General features: G+C 41.0%; 1 protein-coding gene across 4 annotated transcripts in view; it reads left to right on the forward strand.

Moving 5' to 3' along the window:
- The window catches only part of DOCK4 (dedicator of cytokinesis 4), a 351,745-nt gene that overhangs the window by 142,997 nt on the left and 191,241 nt on the right, over positions 1–17,507 (forward strand). For all 4 annotated transcript variants that reach the window (XM_056573904.1, XM_056573906.1, XM_056573905.1 and 1 more), the window contains exons 9-12: positions 7,914–7,995; positions 9,891–9,951; positions 11,299–11,431; positions 11,616–11,704. In XM_056573904.1, coding sequence (XP_056429879.1) covers positions 7,914–7,995; positions 9,891–9,951; positions 11,299–11,431; positions 11,616–11,704 — 365 coding nt within the window. The remainder of the gene's footprint in view (positions 1–7,913; positions 7,996–9,890; positions 9,952–11,298; positions 11,432–11,615; positions 11,705–17,507) is intronic.

Below are 17,507 nucleotides of genomic sequence, written 5' to 3' on the forward strand. Positions count from 1 at the left end.
TCTGCTCGATCTCGGACCAGAGCAGGAGACGCCGGGAGCCGGACGGAGGAAGGTGAGGGGACCTCCGTGCGGCGTTCTGAATGATCGGATCCCCACAGCAGCGCTGCGGGCGATCCGATCATTCATTCAAATTGCGCACTGCCGCAGATGCCGGGATCTGTATTGATCCCGGCACCTGAGGGGTTAATCAGCAGCCGGGATCAGCCGCGCATGACACGGGCATCGCTCCGATGCCCGCGGTTATGCACAGGACGTAAATGTACGTCCTGGTGCGTTAAGTACCACCGCACCAGGACGTACATTTACGTCCTGCGTCCTTAAGGGGTTAAAGGCAAAACTAAGGGGTTTTCCAGGATTTTTTTTTTATTTGACTATGCTACAGGGGCTGTAAAGTTAGTATAGTTCACAATATAGTTTCTGTACCTGTGTGTGACGGTTTTCTCACAATTCTTATGTGATTTTCACCCCAATATTTATTTTTAACAGCATACAAAATGACTGTTGTCTGAGATTTTTCCCAGGTTGCAATGTGGCAGAGACCTGACATCACTAGTCAGCTAATGACAGGGAGCCTGTCTGCTTCAATGGGTGGAGGGATCGCTTGGTGGAAGAGAGATCACACATGTCTTTTGAATGGATGTAGCTCATTTATGTTTCAATGGGTGGGGTGACTGATGTGTGGGAGGGAGGAAAATGGAATTATGGGATTTGTAGGCAACAAAGAAAACTCAAACAGAAAATACCAGTTCACAAAAAGCTAGCCACAGTGTTATGGTAATCTCACAACATGGTCATTTAGCCCCAAGACAAGTGCAGATGCTTCCTAAGCATGTCCATTACTGTCTGCCAGGTACTTACTAAAATCTCCTTATGGTGGAGAACCCCTTTAAGTTGTGTAATTACGGTAAAATCTGTTTTTGTTATTCCTGCATCTCCTCTAATACAGGTTTTGGTGATGGCTGAATGTTTGCCACGATGGGTTACATATGCTCATTTCTGAGCAAAGAAATAGCCTGAAGCAAGTGCATGATTGTAGATGAGCTGAGGAAAAAAAGCGAATTAAACTCATGTCATTGCTTTTTGGCTCGACTGCTAAATCTCTGCATGCCTGAGAGAAACTGTAGTCATGAAGGTCCCTGGGACAAAGGTAGACTGTTCAGTTATGTTTAGTTTATATCCCAGAGGTAAAGGTTTATTTTCTGTTCAGCTGTTTTTCTATGTTTGAAAAGTACACACGGTAGTGCTGTTACGAAACAGAATTACAGATGAAAGGTAGAATATACAAAGCATACATTCAAAGAGATACGATAGCAGAGTATTAAAACTCTTGAAAAAGCTGTAAAACACAAACTTATCCGCTTATCAGGGAATGAAAAATACGGTAGTTGTTTAAACTTGTTGGGGACGGAGAACATACAGGTACGCCCTCGCGTCCTGGTACTTAAGGATGGAGGGCATACCTGTAGTTTCTCCATATTAACGATCATCACTGCTCGCCGGGCGGTGATCGGACCGGGATGACTGCTGATATCTATCAGCAGGCATCCCATGCAAATGCCTGGGGTCCCCCCCCATGTCAGCAAACGTCGCCAGTTGGGGCCAGTCGGGTCACAGAGACAGCTCCGACCATTCTAAAGGATAGGAGCAAGGTGGCAGGGGTGCCACCTCCTCCTATCCCCTGTCATTGGTCGATCAGGACTGACCGACCAATGGCAGTTGGGGGCTGGGGTGTTAAAGTTAATTTCCCCCACTCTGCCCACCGATGCCCACTGTCCAGGCAGAGCAGGGGGGGGAGGACATGGCCGATGGCTTACCGGCGGCATGGGAGCGGCGGCGGTAGCAGGAGGAGGCATACCGGAAAGTGCGGCGGTGGAGGAGTCTGCAGTGAAGATTGGCTGGTGAGTGATCTTCACTGTGGCCTTCTAAAAGTTGCAAAACTACAACTCCCAGAATGCCCAAGCAGCCAAAGTCTGTCTGGGTATGCTGGGAGTTGTAGTTTTGCAACATCTGGAGGGCCACAGTTTGGAGACCACTGTGTAGTGGTCTCCAAACTGTGATCCTTCAAATGTTGCAAAACTACAACTTTCAGCATGCACTGACTATCTGGGCATACTGGGAGTTATAGTTTTGCAACATCTGAAGTGGCACAGTTTGGAGACCACTATATGGTGGTCTCCAAACTGTAGCCTTCCAGATGTTGCAAAACTACAATTCCCAGCATGCCTGGACAGTCTGGGCATGCATGGAGTTGTAGTTTTTCAACATCTGGAGGGCTACCGTTTGGACGCCACTACTTAACGGTCTCCAAACTGTTCTTCCCCAGTTGTTGCATAACTACAACTCCTAGCATGCCTTTTGGCTGTCGGTGCATGCCGGGAGTTGTAGTTTTGCAACAGCTGAAGGCACACTGGTTGGGAAACACTGAGCTAGAGTCTGTTTCCTAACTTAGTGATTCCAACCCCTGTGCATCCAGCTGTTGCAAAACTACAACTCCTAGAATGCACTGACAGACCTTACAAGCTGGGAGTTGTAGTTTTGCAACAGCTGGAGGCACACAAGTTGGAATCACTGAGCTAGAGTCTGTTTCCTAACTCAGTGGTTCCCCAAAGTAAAACACTACATATACACCCCCTTACACGCCCCCCCCCCCCCCTCCCATAAAAATGAAAAACTTCTCAGACGGCAGTGTTTCCTAAACGGAGCCTCCAGCTGTTGCAAAACGACAACTCCCAGTATTGCCAGACAACCACTGACTGTCCTGGCAGGCTGCGAGTTTTGCAAAAGCTGGAGGCACCCTGTATGGGAATCACTGCTGTAGGGTTTTGGTGGAGACAAGCCCCATCCTTGTAACCGGGTTCGCCCCTATTGCAAATTCCTAATTTAGTCCTCAAATGCGCATGGCGCTCTCTCACTTCAGAGCACTGTTGTATTTCAAGGCAACAGTTTAGGGCCACATATGGGGTATTTCCGTACTCAGGATAAATTGTGTTACAAATTGTGGGGAGATTTTTCTCCTTTTACCCATTATGAAAAGGAAAAGTTAGGGGGGCTACACCAGCATGTTAGTGTACAAAAATTCAAAAAAATTACACAAACATGCTGGTGTTGCCCCATACTTTTCATTTTCGCAAAAGGTAAAAGGAGAAAAAGACCCCCAAAATTAGTAACGCAATACCCCATATGTGGACGTAAAATGATCTGCGGGCGCACAACATGGCTCAGGAGTGAGAGAGCGCCATGTACATTTGAGGCCTGAATTGGTGATTTTCACAGGGGTAGCTGATAGTTACAGCAGTTCTGACATGAACGCAAAAAAAAAAAAAAAAAAACACCAACATGTGATCCCATTTTGGAAATTTCACCCCTCCAGGAACGTAACAAGGGATATAGTGAGTCTTTACACCCCACAGGTCTTTGACGAATTCTCATTAAAGTTGGACGTGAAAATTAAAAATTAGGGTTTTTTCCCCCTGAAATGTTGGTGTTACCCCAAATTTTTCTTTTTCACAAGGGGTAAAAGGGAAAAAAGCCTCCCAAAATTTGTAACCCCATTTCTTCTGATTAAGGAAATACCCCATATGTGGAAGAAAAGGAGCGCCATTGGTCTTTTGGAGAGAGCATTTGGCTGGAATTGAAGGCCATGTGCGTTTACAAAGCCCCCATGGTGCCAGAACAGTGCCCCCCCTCATGTGACGCCATTTTGGAAACCCCTTATTAAATTCACCCCTTATTAAATTCTTTGAGGGGTGTAGTTTAAAAAACGGGGTCACACGTGGGGGTTCCACTGTTCTGGCACCATGGGAGCTTTGTAAACGCACATTGCCCCCGACTTCAATTCCAGCCAAATTCTCTCTCCAAAAGCCCAATGGCGCTCCTTCTCTTCTAAGCATTGTAGTTCACTCGCAGAGCACTTTACATAAACATTTGAAGTATTTCCATACTCAGAAGCAATGTATTTACAAATTTTTGGGGGCGTTTTCTCCTATTACCCCCTTTAAAAATGAAAAATATGGGGTAACACCAGCATTTTATAAAAAAAAAAAAAAAAAATATATATATATATATATATATATATATATATATATATATATATATATATATATAATTTTTTTTTTTTTTTTTTTTTTTTTTTTTTTACTTCCCACTTTAACAAAAGTTCGTCAATCATCTGTTAAGGCTCACTTTACCCCTTGTTATGTTCCTTGAGGGGTGTAGTTTCCAAAATAGTATGCCATGTGTTGTTTTTTTTTTTCTGTTCTGGCATCATGGGGGCTTCTTAAATGCGACAAGCCCCCCAAAAACCATTTCCGCCAATCTCGCTCTCCAAAATGCCATTGACGCTCCTTCTCTTCTGAGCCCTCTAGTGCACCCACAGAGCACTTTACATCCACATATGAAGTATTTCCTTACTCGAGAGAAAAGGAATTACAAGTTTTGGGGGGGCCTTTTTTACCTTTTACCCCATGCAAGGCTACAATAACATAACATAAAAAATTTAGATTTTGTTTTTTCTCCTCCATTTGCTGCTATTCCCATGAAACGCATAAAGGGTTAACAAACCTTTTGAATGTCATTTTGGATACTTTGAGGGGTGCAGTTTTCATAATGGGGTCCATTATAGGGGATTGCCAAACATAAAGACCCTCATATTCACTTCTAAACGTAACTGGACTTAACTGAAAAATTGGAAAATTGCTGCTATACTTTGAAGCCCTCTGATGTCTTCAAAAAGTAAAAACACTTTATGATGCAAACATAATGTCGACATATTGTATATGTGAATCAATATGTAATTTTATTTGGAATGTCCCTTTTCCTTACAAGCAGAGAGCTTCAAAGTTAGAAAAATCAACATTTTCAAATTTTTCCAGACATTTTTGAATTTTGATGCAAGAAAATGCAAGAAATGATGCAAGTATCAACGAAAATTTACCACTAACATAAAGTAGAATATTAGAATATGTCACGAAAAAACATTATCGGGATCAAATTTACAAGTAAAAGCTTCCCAGAGTTATTAATGCACATAGTGATAGAGGTCAGACTCGGAAAAAAAATCCTCCCGTCCTTAGGGTATGTTCACACTGAGGAATTGGAGAGGAATTTCCACGAGTAATCTGCTCGATTTTTCCTCTCCAAATCATTCAGCAGTGAAAATCCCCATAGAGCTGTGCAGAATTTCTGCCCCTCAGTGCACACTGAGGAATTTCCTCAAGCAGAATTCTGACGAGGAAGTCTGTTCCGCTTGAAGAAAGAATATGTTCTTTCTTTCAGGCGGAATCAGCGTCTTACTCCCATAGAGATCAATGTTAATTTTTTTTTTCAGTCAGTATTATTTCCACGCGAAATTGGCGCGGAATTCGCGCTGAATTTCCGCATGAAAAAAAAAAAAGGATAATATATATATTATACTATTCTCCTCCTTCGCTTGAAATTTTCATTTCCGCGTGTGGAATTCCGCGCGAAATCTCTGAGTTCTTGTGAAAAAGTAACAATATGTTGAGGCAGAAAATTTCTGCTTGATTTCCGCCCCAATTCCACAGTGTGAACATGCCCTTAGGGTCATACTGGGCTCCGACCCCAAGGAGTTAAGATATTGGATCACCTAGGGTCACTGGATACTCAAAAGTTTGCATACCCTTGGGAAATTGGTAATACATGCACCATATTCAACTGCAGGTTATAACAGAATGACACAATCATAAAACAAAACATAGCAAGAAATGAAAAAGTTAAATATCTCCTGTTTAAAAGTCTACACACCCTTGGATCTTAATACGGTGTATTGCCCCCTTAGCATCAATGACAGTATGTAACCTTTTGTAATTGTTGCCCGAGGCCCTGTATTCTTGAAGGTTTTAAAGCTGCCAATATATCTCTTGACAAAATGCCTGCAGGTTATGCAAGACACTGGAACACACCTTCAATTCAGTATGCCATTATTATTTATTTAGTCAATAAATTAAATTTAAATTCTCTTTTAAGGAAGGCAATAACACGATTGGTGGTAAACTACATTTGTTTTGTTGAATGTTCCCCCATAAAAAAAACATGTATAAAAGTGCACAGCACATCCACATAGCAGTGGTCTCGATGTCCCTCCTTTTTAAACATACTCCTATTACACAGTGTGAAAAAAAAGCTTTTTTAAACCAATAAACCCTAAATGTCTTTTGAAAGGAAACAAAATGATTAACCACAGCCCAGAGCAGAGACTCCATTTGTTACTATAGGAGAATCTTTAGTGCTAAAATCCCCTGTTGACCTGCTTAGATAAATCGCTTCAGTGTTAGTTATTTTTTCAATCCCTTCTCAAGGCAGCTAAAATTGTGAGGCATGTTATTGAGATATTTGCTCTCTGCAGGTTCCCCAAGCATAGCCTGTACAGTACATAACATTGTAGGGAGTGCTGCATTACACGTATTGGTATGTCTTCATAGAAAGCATGCAGTAGTCCATGCCTCAGTCCATGAACCAGAGCCTTACGTTACTTATACATGATACATCTTTAAACAGGGTTTAATTAGTATTATGTTGAGGATGGTTTACTTAATTATTTTTTTTATTTTATTTTAACAGCATTTACATATGTAACAATGTAAAAGTAAAAATACTATTTATGAATCCCATCTGGGACATTTATAGTATAGCCACAAGATATGCCATAATTGTGCGATAGATTTGTGTCCCACCTCTGGAACCTGCACTTATGTTACAGGGGACCTCGTTCTTAAGATAGATTTGGGTCCTACCTCCTACCTATAATTGTGACTGTAACACAGAATCAGTAGTACACACATAATGCTATGTGTTCTCAGTGTCCCTATACATTACATTCTACTATAGCAATAAATAAGCTTTTTTTCCTATTATAAGGGATCTGTCAAAGACAGATGTGTTATACTCTAGATGTCCACAGTTTATCCTTAAAGGGGATCTTTTATCGGTGTCACTCGCACTAACCTGTTGGTACGGTTAATCTGTGGCTCCATTCCCCCATTGTCCTTCTTATTTGGCTTATTCAATTCACCAGGCTTGGTACATGGGCAGTGTTCACAAGCCCCCAAGAGTACGCTAACATTATGGCTGTTTCTTTCTCACTCCACCCGGCTTATAAGTATTGGTTTACCGATGTCAGTCTGCTCTCTCCGCGAGTTCTGCGCATGCACTGCTTCACAGCCGTGGCCATCTGAGAGACTGTGTGTGCAGCATCCTAAGTATTCTGTACATTCTGCCTCCATCTTACAGAAAATGTTTTGTATGTTTTGCCTCCTTCTGCCTTCATGTTATGGAACACACTTAGAATGGTCTGGTTGTACCCAGAAAGTGGTGCATGCACATTATTAGCCAGGGGGAGGGGAAAAAAAGGCTTGTGAATGCTGCCTATGCACTATGCCTGCTGATTTGCTTTAACCGAAGGAGGACAACAGCCGAACGAAGCCACAAATCAGCCTGAGGTAAGTATAATTTTTATCAGTGTCACCTGTACTACGAGCCTTTGCCAACAGGCTAGAGCGGGTGACACCGATGACCGATTCCCTTTAGTAAATTAAACATTTTGCCCACTTTTGCCATAGTTCACACAGAAAGCCAGTGCTTTTACTTTGCTGAAACTTTGCCTAATACATGACTAAATAAATAAAGTTACTGTATCTTATTCAGTTGCTTTTGGTCTATTTACCTCATATGATCTTCCAAGCTGTAAGAATGATCCAGACTGACAGTATCAGCAATTACCATTGCAAAGCTGAGGTTTTGTCAGGTTTGTAACACATGTTGAATATTTAATAATGGTTAAATCTTGACAGACTCCTTTTTTTTTTTTTTTTTTTTAAACTGAGGGGGGAGAAAATTAAGATTGTGAGTTTAAAAAAAGAACTGTTCACTGTTCATTACTTTTCTTCATATTTCAGTGAACGTTTCTTCGTAAGATTGAACAGAAATGGGCTGCCAAAATCTCCGGAAAAGACTGAAAGATATAGTTCTGTTTTTGTTGTAAGTATCTGCCATCTGTAATATTGATTTTAACCATGTGCTTAAATGGTAATTGCAGATATATTATATTATACCAGAATATGTATTGAGAGGTTGGTGCCAGAAACAACACATTTCTTTATTGTAATGATCTAGCGTATCTCATCACTTAAAGGGGTATTCAAGGAATAAACTTTTTTTTATATATCAACTTGCTTCTATTAAAAAATATGAATCCTTTCAGTACTTATGAGCTTCTGAAGTTAAGGTTGTTCTTTTCTGTCTAAGTGCTCTCTGATGACACGTGTCTCGGGAACCGCCCAGTTTAGAAGCAAATCCCCATAGTAAACTTCTTCCAAACTGGGCGGTTCCCGAGACGCATGTCATCAGAGAGCGCTTAGACAGAAAAGAACAACCTTAACTTAAGAAGCTCATAAGTGCTGAAAGGATTACGATTTTTTAAAAGAAGTAATTTACAAATCTGTTTAACTTTCTGGAGCCAGTTGATATATAAAAACATTTTTTTTCCTGGATAACCCCTTTAATGACTGATGGGGGTTTACCTTTGAGACCCCTGGGAGTCCCAACCCATTTGCCTTTAGACCACTCATGAGGTTGTTGTCTAAGTAGCCCACTTGGCTTTTACCCTTAAACTCCCATACTGATCTGGGCTTTACTGTACGTGGCTACCAGAGAGTGGTCTCAGTGTGGGTGGCAGCTTGCCCTGCAAACTAAGGCACATTGGTGTGAATCACCAATAGGTAGGGCAAAGACAAGTCAGGATTCAGTTCAGAAATCAAGCAGGAAGGTATTCAGGAAACAGGCTAGAGATAAACCTTCACTGGAACACTATGGAACCTTTGCTCAGGCAAGGTGAAGCAGTGTGACTGCTTGATATGCCAAGTGATTGGAAGAGAGAGAGAGTTTATGCACTAGCCCTTAAAAGTGCAACTGTCATGATGTTTGGGCCACATAACCTACCTACAGTCTGTGAAATATGTTTAGAATATTTATCCAGCATTACTTTTACCTTTCTTACTGCAGGTTTTATCATCCCAAAAGATGCTTTTGTTTGCAGCCACCAACAGTTTGATTTGGTGTAGCCAGGGGTATGCTGTGCCCTGGGGCCGCCACTCCTATCTCCTTTCCCTCAGCACTGGGATCACTGTATGATTGACACACAGGTCCTTAGCACATGTACCCTCCATCGCCACTACCTTCCCGCACTCGCTCCCGATGCCTTCCCGCACTCTCTGCCTCTAGCATTGTGCAGGTGCTTTGGGCATGGAAGGCAGAGCAGAGTGAAGTCGCTGCTGGGATGTGGTTGCGATGCAAGGTGTATGCGCATGTCAATCACACAGTGATCCCAGCTCTGAGGAAGAGGAGGTAGGCGTGGCGGCTACGGGGCATAACAAACCCCTCTGACTGTTGGCGGCTGCAAACAGAAGCGTCTTTTGGGATTATTCCTGCAATAAAAAGGCAAAAATAATGTTGAATACATTTTATAAACTCATTTCACTGCCTGTGATTAGGTTACATGGCCCAAAAATCATCACAGTTACGCTTTAAGAATCGAAAAGTGATCACACATAAATCCTATGAGACAGAAGCAGATGCATGACAGAGAAAAGTACCGCAAACCAGCATGCATAGATTCCAACTGCAGTTCTGATGCTAAGGTAAGGGATGGAGGTTACATATAATTTGCCAGTTCAGAAAAGGCCTGGAGGTACTGGCAAAAATTTGTATTGTACAGGCGAAAAAGCTATAAATATTTTAAGCACCAATCATTTGACCCAGCTGAAGAGATATGTTTATGTATTCATTATTAGCTATATTAATAAATTATTTGGGATTGTGGCATTTATTTGAGAATAAAATGTGCATGCATAATTAAAAATCTCTATATATTCTAGGACCTAAGCTCAAGTGACCTTCGGAAAGACATTTTCATCACTGTACACATAATCAGAATTGGTAAGAAATTAAGTCTTTTCGATTTGCAGTTGTAAGCGCTTGTACAAAATTTTATACAATGGTTGATCGATTATCCTTCTGTTTTCCAGAACCTATGTATTGGCCCAGAATGATCAAACTGTTTGAGAGAAAAAATAGAGTGATTTTCTCACCGCAACCAATCACTGCTCAACTTTCACTTTACCAGAACTCGTTAGCTGAGCTGTGATTGGTTGTTGTGGATAAATCACTCTACTTTTTCTCTCACACAGTTTGATAAATCTCCCCCATTGTTTTATTTGTGGATACCAATAATATAGTTGAAATTAAAGTCTAGTAATGTTCTAACCATCAGGTGCCTGTAAGGAGCCAATGGCAGGGGGTCGAAGAGCCACATGAGGCTCTGGATTGGAAATCACTGCTTAAATGATTCAGAAATTCAGAAATAGATTGTTCCAATCCTTTATGTATTTTAATTGCTGGACAACCCCTTTAAAATCATAGAAGTGTATGTAATGTTATGAATTTATAATTTTGTGTATTTAGCCAGCTAGAATATTAAATACCTTTTTTTTTTTTTTTTCATTGAAGTTCAATTTTTTTTTGTATCATATACTTATGATTTAAATAGTGCACATAGCATGACATGTGCTATGAACTTTGACTGGACATTTAGATTTAACAGTTTACACATGGAGCTAATCCACATAATGGCCCTCATTTACTATTCTAAACCCGACCTCTTTTGTCGGGTTTTTTTTGGGCATCTTTGTCTGCGACATGTCGCAGACATCGTGCGCCAGTCTGCGACACGATGCAACATTTTTTCCCGACGGACCCGATGTGGATTCTCCCAAACCCGAAAAAGGGGCGTAACCCGACATTTCTGAGCTTTCCCACGTATTTATAAAGGTTTCCAACCCGAATTTGTTGAATTGTTGTGGATTTTTTCCCGACAGCTCAGAGGAGTTGGAAACCAAAACCAACAAAACCCACGTGCGACAAACAGGATGCGACATAATAATAAATACCAGGGGAAAAAAGCAGTCGGGTAAGAAAGCAAGATAGACTTACAACCCGATTTTCTAAGTAAATGAGGGCCAATATGTTGAGTAAATCTGTCATATAAATTGAATTACTTAATAATACTGATCATGAGTTAGGGGTGGCATTATAGTCTAACACTGCAAAGTTCTAGTTAATGTGTATCTAATTTGTGACTTTTATTTGAAGGAGTTGTCCTTCAATGACTCTAGTGCGTAAGAGAAATCACTGATTTTATTTGTTCTTATAATGAATTCTTGGGCTTTATATGACCCGATGCACTTTATTCTTCCAAACAACTTACACATTCAATTTGTCTGTAAGGTCGTATGGGTGCCGGTGAAAAGAAGAACTCCTCTAATGTGCAATATCGTCGACCTTTTGGTTGTGCCGCTCTTAGCATTGCTGACCTCTTAACAGGAGAGTCAAAAGATGACCTCATTTTAAAAGTTTATATGTAAGTTCTCTGTCCTACCCTTTCTTTTGTGCATTGATTTATGTGTAGACGATTTGTCTGTAAGCACTAAAGCTTTCTATGTAGCAGTCTCTGTCTTTGAGTGTATTATTCTAAAATATTAGGTTTGTTCTCATTCAGAATTTGGTCTGATGCTGCAACTTTTATGAATGTATAACTTTTCTAGGTGCAACACGGAAAGTGATTGGTATCAAATCCATGAAAATATTATCAAGAAAATGAATGCTCGATACAACCTCACAGGCTCAAATACAGGTTTGTAATAATCCATGTATTTTTAGTTGTTGTGAATACAACAACTGATAAACCAAATGTAACTGCTCTCATTTATCCTCCATAATATAAATGTAAAAGGATGCAATGATAAATCTACCTGGATATTTTCTGATGTAGGCAACCAGGCAGATTTGATCCACAAAGTGCAGGGCAAACAGGTAAAACAATGGTGATTCCTCCAACTCTGACGCGTTTCCGCCCAGCTGGGCCTTAGTCATAAAGTTGAAGGAATGAAGTGGGCATTTTAACTGCCAGTGCTGTGACCTTCTTTGTGGAACCAGTCTAGAGATGGTTAAAGAGAGCTGAATTCATGACTGTGGCGGGGTTGAGTGGTGCATACTTTTTTTTTTTTCTAACCAGGCAGATTGATGACAGGCTTTAATAGCAGCCATATGGATAGTCACAAGTATCAAAAGGAATGGATAGAATTGAAAAGTTTAATAGAGTATTTCATTTAAAAAAAAAAAACCTGACAACTCAGCAACTTATATTAACTGTTTTATGTTATGAAAATGATATTTAAAGATAACTTGTGGTCTCTCCTGATCCTCCTGTTATAGTAAATACTTGAATTTCCAATTAAATAACAATTCTGAAATATCTTTTCTTAGAACTCTCTGTTGTTGTGTTCCTCTGTAATTTCTACTAGAAATATCTGGCTAAATAGCCAAATAGGTGTTACCCGAAGGGGGTGTGTCCCTACATTGGCCGGCACTGTCAGCTTTGATTGGATGGTCTCAGACTTTGTTGACACAAACTACTAACAGGTTGTACCCAGTTTGCTGTTAAGCTAGACATTTCTTGGGAAGAAACTAGAAGAATGGCACAACCTAAAGCTATAAGCATTATTTCCTGGAAATACATATACTAAATAGGAGACAAGTCAGAAAAGGCTAATAATTGAGGAACCACACAACACAGAGCTGTAAGAAAATATGCTCCAGAATTATTGTGAATTATTGATACAGACAGGTCAGGAGGGGCCACCGGTCCTTTTTAAATATAAACTCTGCTTTATGCTCTTCAACAGCTACTTAGTAGATTATTTTGGGGAAAAGCACATGTCCTAAATAAGCACAGGATTCTGCTAGTTGAATGGACAAGTGTTCACTTCATATCACTAGAGATTTCAGTTCACACTGAGTGCATCCTGGCACTGCAGGCTATTGTCACTTGGAGATGGGAGACTTCAGGTGTGTGTTTTAATTTTTTATTTGTTTTTATTTATATTTATTATCTTTTTATTTTTTTCCATTTTTATTTTTTTTATTTTTTGTGTGATAACTTGCCAGTAACAGACAAATGTTAACGATATATGATTGCTTTGGGCAAATGAACATACTATAACTGTGGGATATAAGGGACTTTTTCCTTAACAATCGAAGGGCTTGTTTATAAGAAAAAAAAAATGCAGTACTCGCCGCTTAGATTTCACATAATTCTAGTAAGAATGCCTTTTGAACCCTTTCTGGTCTTTGTTTCTGTTCTAAAAGTGATGATGTGCTGTATGGGCATATGCTGTAGCCAATTATTGGCCTCTATGGTCACATGCCCTATTTATTGGCATCATTGCTGATGTGATTTTAGTTTTCACAGTACGACGTTACATCATTGCTCCCAAGGCATAAAACCCAGCTTGACAGTGGCATTGCTGACGTCCCCACCATCATTACAGCAAACCATAAGAAGCAGCGGGCTGGGTACTTCACTCCTCCATTTACCACAATCTCTAGATGAGCTCCATTATAAATCTATGGAGCTCATCTCTAGAAACTGGACAGAGATTGCAGTGAACAGAAATGAAGCGATCGATGGGGGTCTCAGCACAAAGACCCTGACCGATCAAAACTTATTTTAAATTTCAAAGTCAAAACTTATTTCAAGCTGTTAAATTTCTATGTATTTTATTAGTAAAAAGTTTAGTTCTCATATATTTATAACATAATGTGTTTCTCAAATAAGTAAAACCTTCTATTCTCATATATAATGTTACTGATTTAGTTGAAGGTGTGGCTTTCTAAATGTAATTTTTTATTTGTTTCTTTTTATTTCTACAAATTACAGGGAGCCACCACAGCTATATCATTATGTCAGATCCAGACACACACTGATATTCTGAACATAAAGATTCAGCTTACTTTTCTATTCACTAGTGACCTAGTTCTGCCACCAAACCGATAAACAGCAATTATACTATTAGCCTAATACCTGTCCTTTGTGCTATTTGTATATATAAAGTGACCTGGTACAACAAAGTACGCTCACTGGTATTCTTCTCTCTTCACATAGACTATGTATTCGGCATTTATGTTATAATATACTTGTTTTATTGTCAGGCTAAGAAGGTTCTCAACAGAAATAAACACTTACATGACTGAGAGTTTGGAAATGTTTAGAACCTGTCTGTATTTATATGTTGTCTTGATATCTAGCTATGTCTTTTAATCTGTGTGTGTTTGGCTGCCCACTGTACCATGTATATAATGTCTATTTTATCACTGTAGTAAAGGCTGCAGTAGCATATAGTTTTGAATTTATGGTTTAATGAATTGCATTTATGTTTTTGGTTCTGTTTTTGTCCTTGCTCTTCATTCTTTTTGTCGGGACCTTCTTATTTTTATAGTTTTGGAGTTGTGTAACCCTGCAAGAAACATTAAACTTACAAAATTCACGAGGAATAAAGTTTTTGTAAATGCCAAATATCCAGGCATAGTCACTGTGCACTCTAGTCAGCTGCTGGTCATGTAGGCTGATGAACTGATTTACCTATTACAGAGGAAGTTCTTTTCTTATTGAATTTCTTTTCTGTCTGACCACAGTGCTCTCTGCTGACACCTCTGTCCATGTCAGGAACTGCCCAGAGTAGAAGCAAATCCCCAACTATACCTGCTCTGAGAAACCTTCTAGAACCTACTGAGAAAGATGTTTATATAATCCTCCTACTACGGAATTAAGAGTACCATGACTCCTTTTTCATCTTCTCACGTACTAAAGTGTCGATCTTATCTTTCTTGATAGTATATACTTATGCATAGCCTTTGCTTTTCCTTAAAAATTTCTTTTGAAAATGTTTGTGTTAAGGATATCTGTTGAACTTTCAATAAAATTGAATTGAAAAGAAGCAAATCCCCATAGCAAACCTATCCTGCTCTGGACAGTTCCTGACATGAACAGAGGTGTCAGCAGAGAGGACTGTGTTCAGACAGAAAAGAAATTCAAAATGAAAAGAACTTCCTCTGGAGCATACAGCAGCTGATAACTACGGGAAGGATTAAGATTTTTTTAATAGAAGTAATTTACAAATCTGTTTAACTTTCTGGCACCAATTGATTTAAAAACATAGTTTTCCACCGGGATACTTTTTTAAGCATTCTTTTTTCTTTTGTGTGTTATCATTGGCATTAAATTGCAGGATAGTTAGATACTAACTACATGGTAACTACATGCCTCATTATTGCTTTATATCTTGTGGGAAAATCATTCCCATTAGCAGTACAATTGTGACCTCTTTTGATAGATTTCCCTCTAATTGTGAGATTTTGTGCATATACTGTAATAATGTATACACTGACTTAGAATATGTCTCATTACTAATTGTGACAGGTCTTGAGTTCGGTAAGATATCTTAGTTGAAGATGACAAGACCTACAATAACCATTTTAGTATGGGTGTTGTAAATCTCTATTGTGTCTATTCTAATAAGTTCTGGGCGAGTTACCTGATTGATAAATTAGTTTGTGTCTTTATATCTCTAAACTACAATTCTAGAATAATAGGCTAGACATAGCTATGCAAGGTTTACAGTGGGCAAGCATGTCCCAGTCACTGCATGTCAAGCAAAGGTCCCGTGAGGCTGTACTGAATCAAAAAAGTTAGCACTTTATCCACCTAGATTCTGACCTCCTTTACCAAAGTTTTAGGACATTTTACCTTAGTTCACTTAACCCCTTCCCGCTATTGGACGTATGCATACGTCCAGGTGAACTACACGTCCGTGCAAATGGACGTATGCATACGTCCAAGCGATCTCCTGCTCTGCCACGGGCAGCGCAGGAGATCGCCGGCGGGACTCAGCTGTCAATCACAGCGGAAGTCCCACTGCAGCTGCCGGGGGCCGCGATCGCGCCGGTCCCGGCAGCATTAACCCCATAGATGCCGTGATCAGTTCTGATCATGGCATCTATGGTGTTTGCAGGGGGAGCGCTCTCCCCCTGCCCACCGGCGCCGCGATAAAATAAGGGGGATCGGGGGGGGTCCAAGACACCCTTGATCCCCCTGAAGAGATAGGAGTGAGGTGGCAGGGGTGCCACCCCCTCCTATCCCTGCTATTGATCGGCGAAGCGACCGACCAATAGCAGACTGGGGGCAGGGGGGTTAAAGTTCAGTTCCCCCCGCTATGCCCACCCACCGGTGTCCGGGCACAGCGGGGGGAACCATGTAGTAGCGGCGGCAGCGGTCACTTACCCGGCGGCGGAGCTCCAGATGACAGCGGCGGCTGTGACCATGGCGGCGGTGGAGGTGAGTATGGCGGCGGCGTGTCCGGGAGTCTGTTGCCTAGCAACATCTGCAGGGCGACAGTTACATAGTTACATAGTTAGTATGGTTGAAAAAAGACATACGTCCATCAAGTCCAACCAGGGGATTGAAGGGAAGGATGTAAGGGGATAAGGGAAAGGGATGTAGTTTTATAATTCTGCATAAGCATTAATGTTATTTTGTTCCAGGAATGTATCTAACCCTGCTTTAAAGCTGTTAATTGTTCCTGCTGTGACCAGTTCCTGAGGTAGACCGTTCCATAAATTCACAGTCCTCACGGTAAAGAAGTTTGGAGAGTGGTCTCTAAACTACAACTCCCACCATGCCTTGACAGCTTTTTGCTGTGTTGGCATGCTGGGATTTGTAGTTTTGCAAGATGGGGTTCAGGCTAGAGATCACTGACAGTGGTCTCTAAACTGTAGCCCTCCAGATGTTACAAAACTACAACTCCCAGCATGTCCAGACAGCATTTTGCTGTCTTAGCATGCTGAGATTTGTAGTTTTGCAACATCTGGAGGGCCACAGTTCAGAAACCACTGTCAGTGATCTCCAGCCTGAACCCCTCTAAATCTTGCAAAACTACAACTCCCAGCATTCAGGAACAGCAAAAGGCTGTCTCGGCATGCTGGGTGTTGTACTTGCGTGCCTCCAGCTGTTGCATAACTACATCTCCCAGCATTCCCTTTGGTAATCAGTACATGCTGAGAGTTGTAGTTCTGCAACAGCTGGAGGCACACTGGTTGGGAAATACCGAGTTAGGTAATAGGTTCTATTACCTAACTCAGTATTTACCAACCAGTATGCCTCCAGCTGTTGCAAAACTACAACTCCCAGCATGCACGTTCTGTCAGTGCATGCTGGGAGTTGTAGTTTTGCCCCCCCCCCCCCCCCCCCCCATGTGAATGTACAGGTTACATTCACACTAGCGGCGGATTACAGTGAGCTCCCAGCTTCAAGTTTGAGCTGCGGCAAATTTTCCGCCGCAGCTCAAACTCCTAGCGGGAGACTCAGTGTAATCCGCCGTCAGTGTGAATGTAGCCTAAAAACACTACACCACACGAACACAAAATAAAGAGTAAAACACTACATATACACACATACACTGCCCCCCTTCCCCCCCAATAAAAATGAAAAACGTATCCTACGGCAGTGTTTCCAAAACGGAGCCTCCAGCTGCAAAACAAAAACTCCCAGCATTTTCGGACAGCCATTGACTGTCCAAGCATGCTGGGGGTTTTGCAACAGC

This window comes from Hyla sarda, chromosome 4 (genome assembly GCF_029499605.1).
Source record: "Hyla sarda isolate aHylSar1 chromosome 4, aHylSar1.hap1, whole genome shotgun sequence".
Lineage (NCBI taxonomy): Eukaryota > Metazoa > Chordata > Amphibia > Anura > Hylidae > Hyla > Hyla sarda.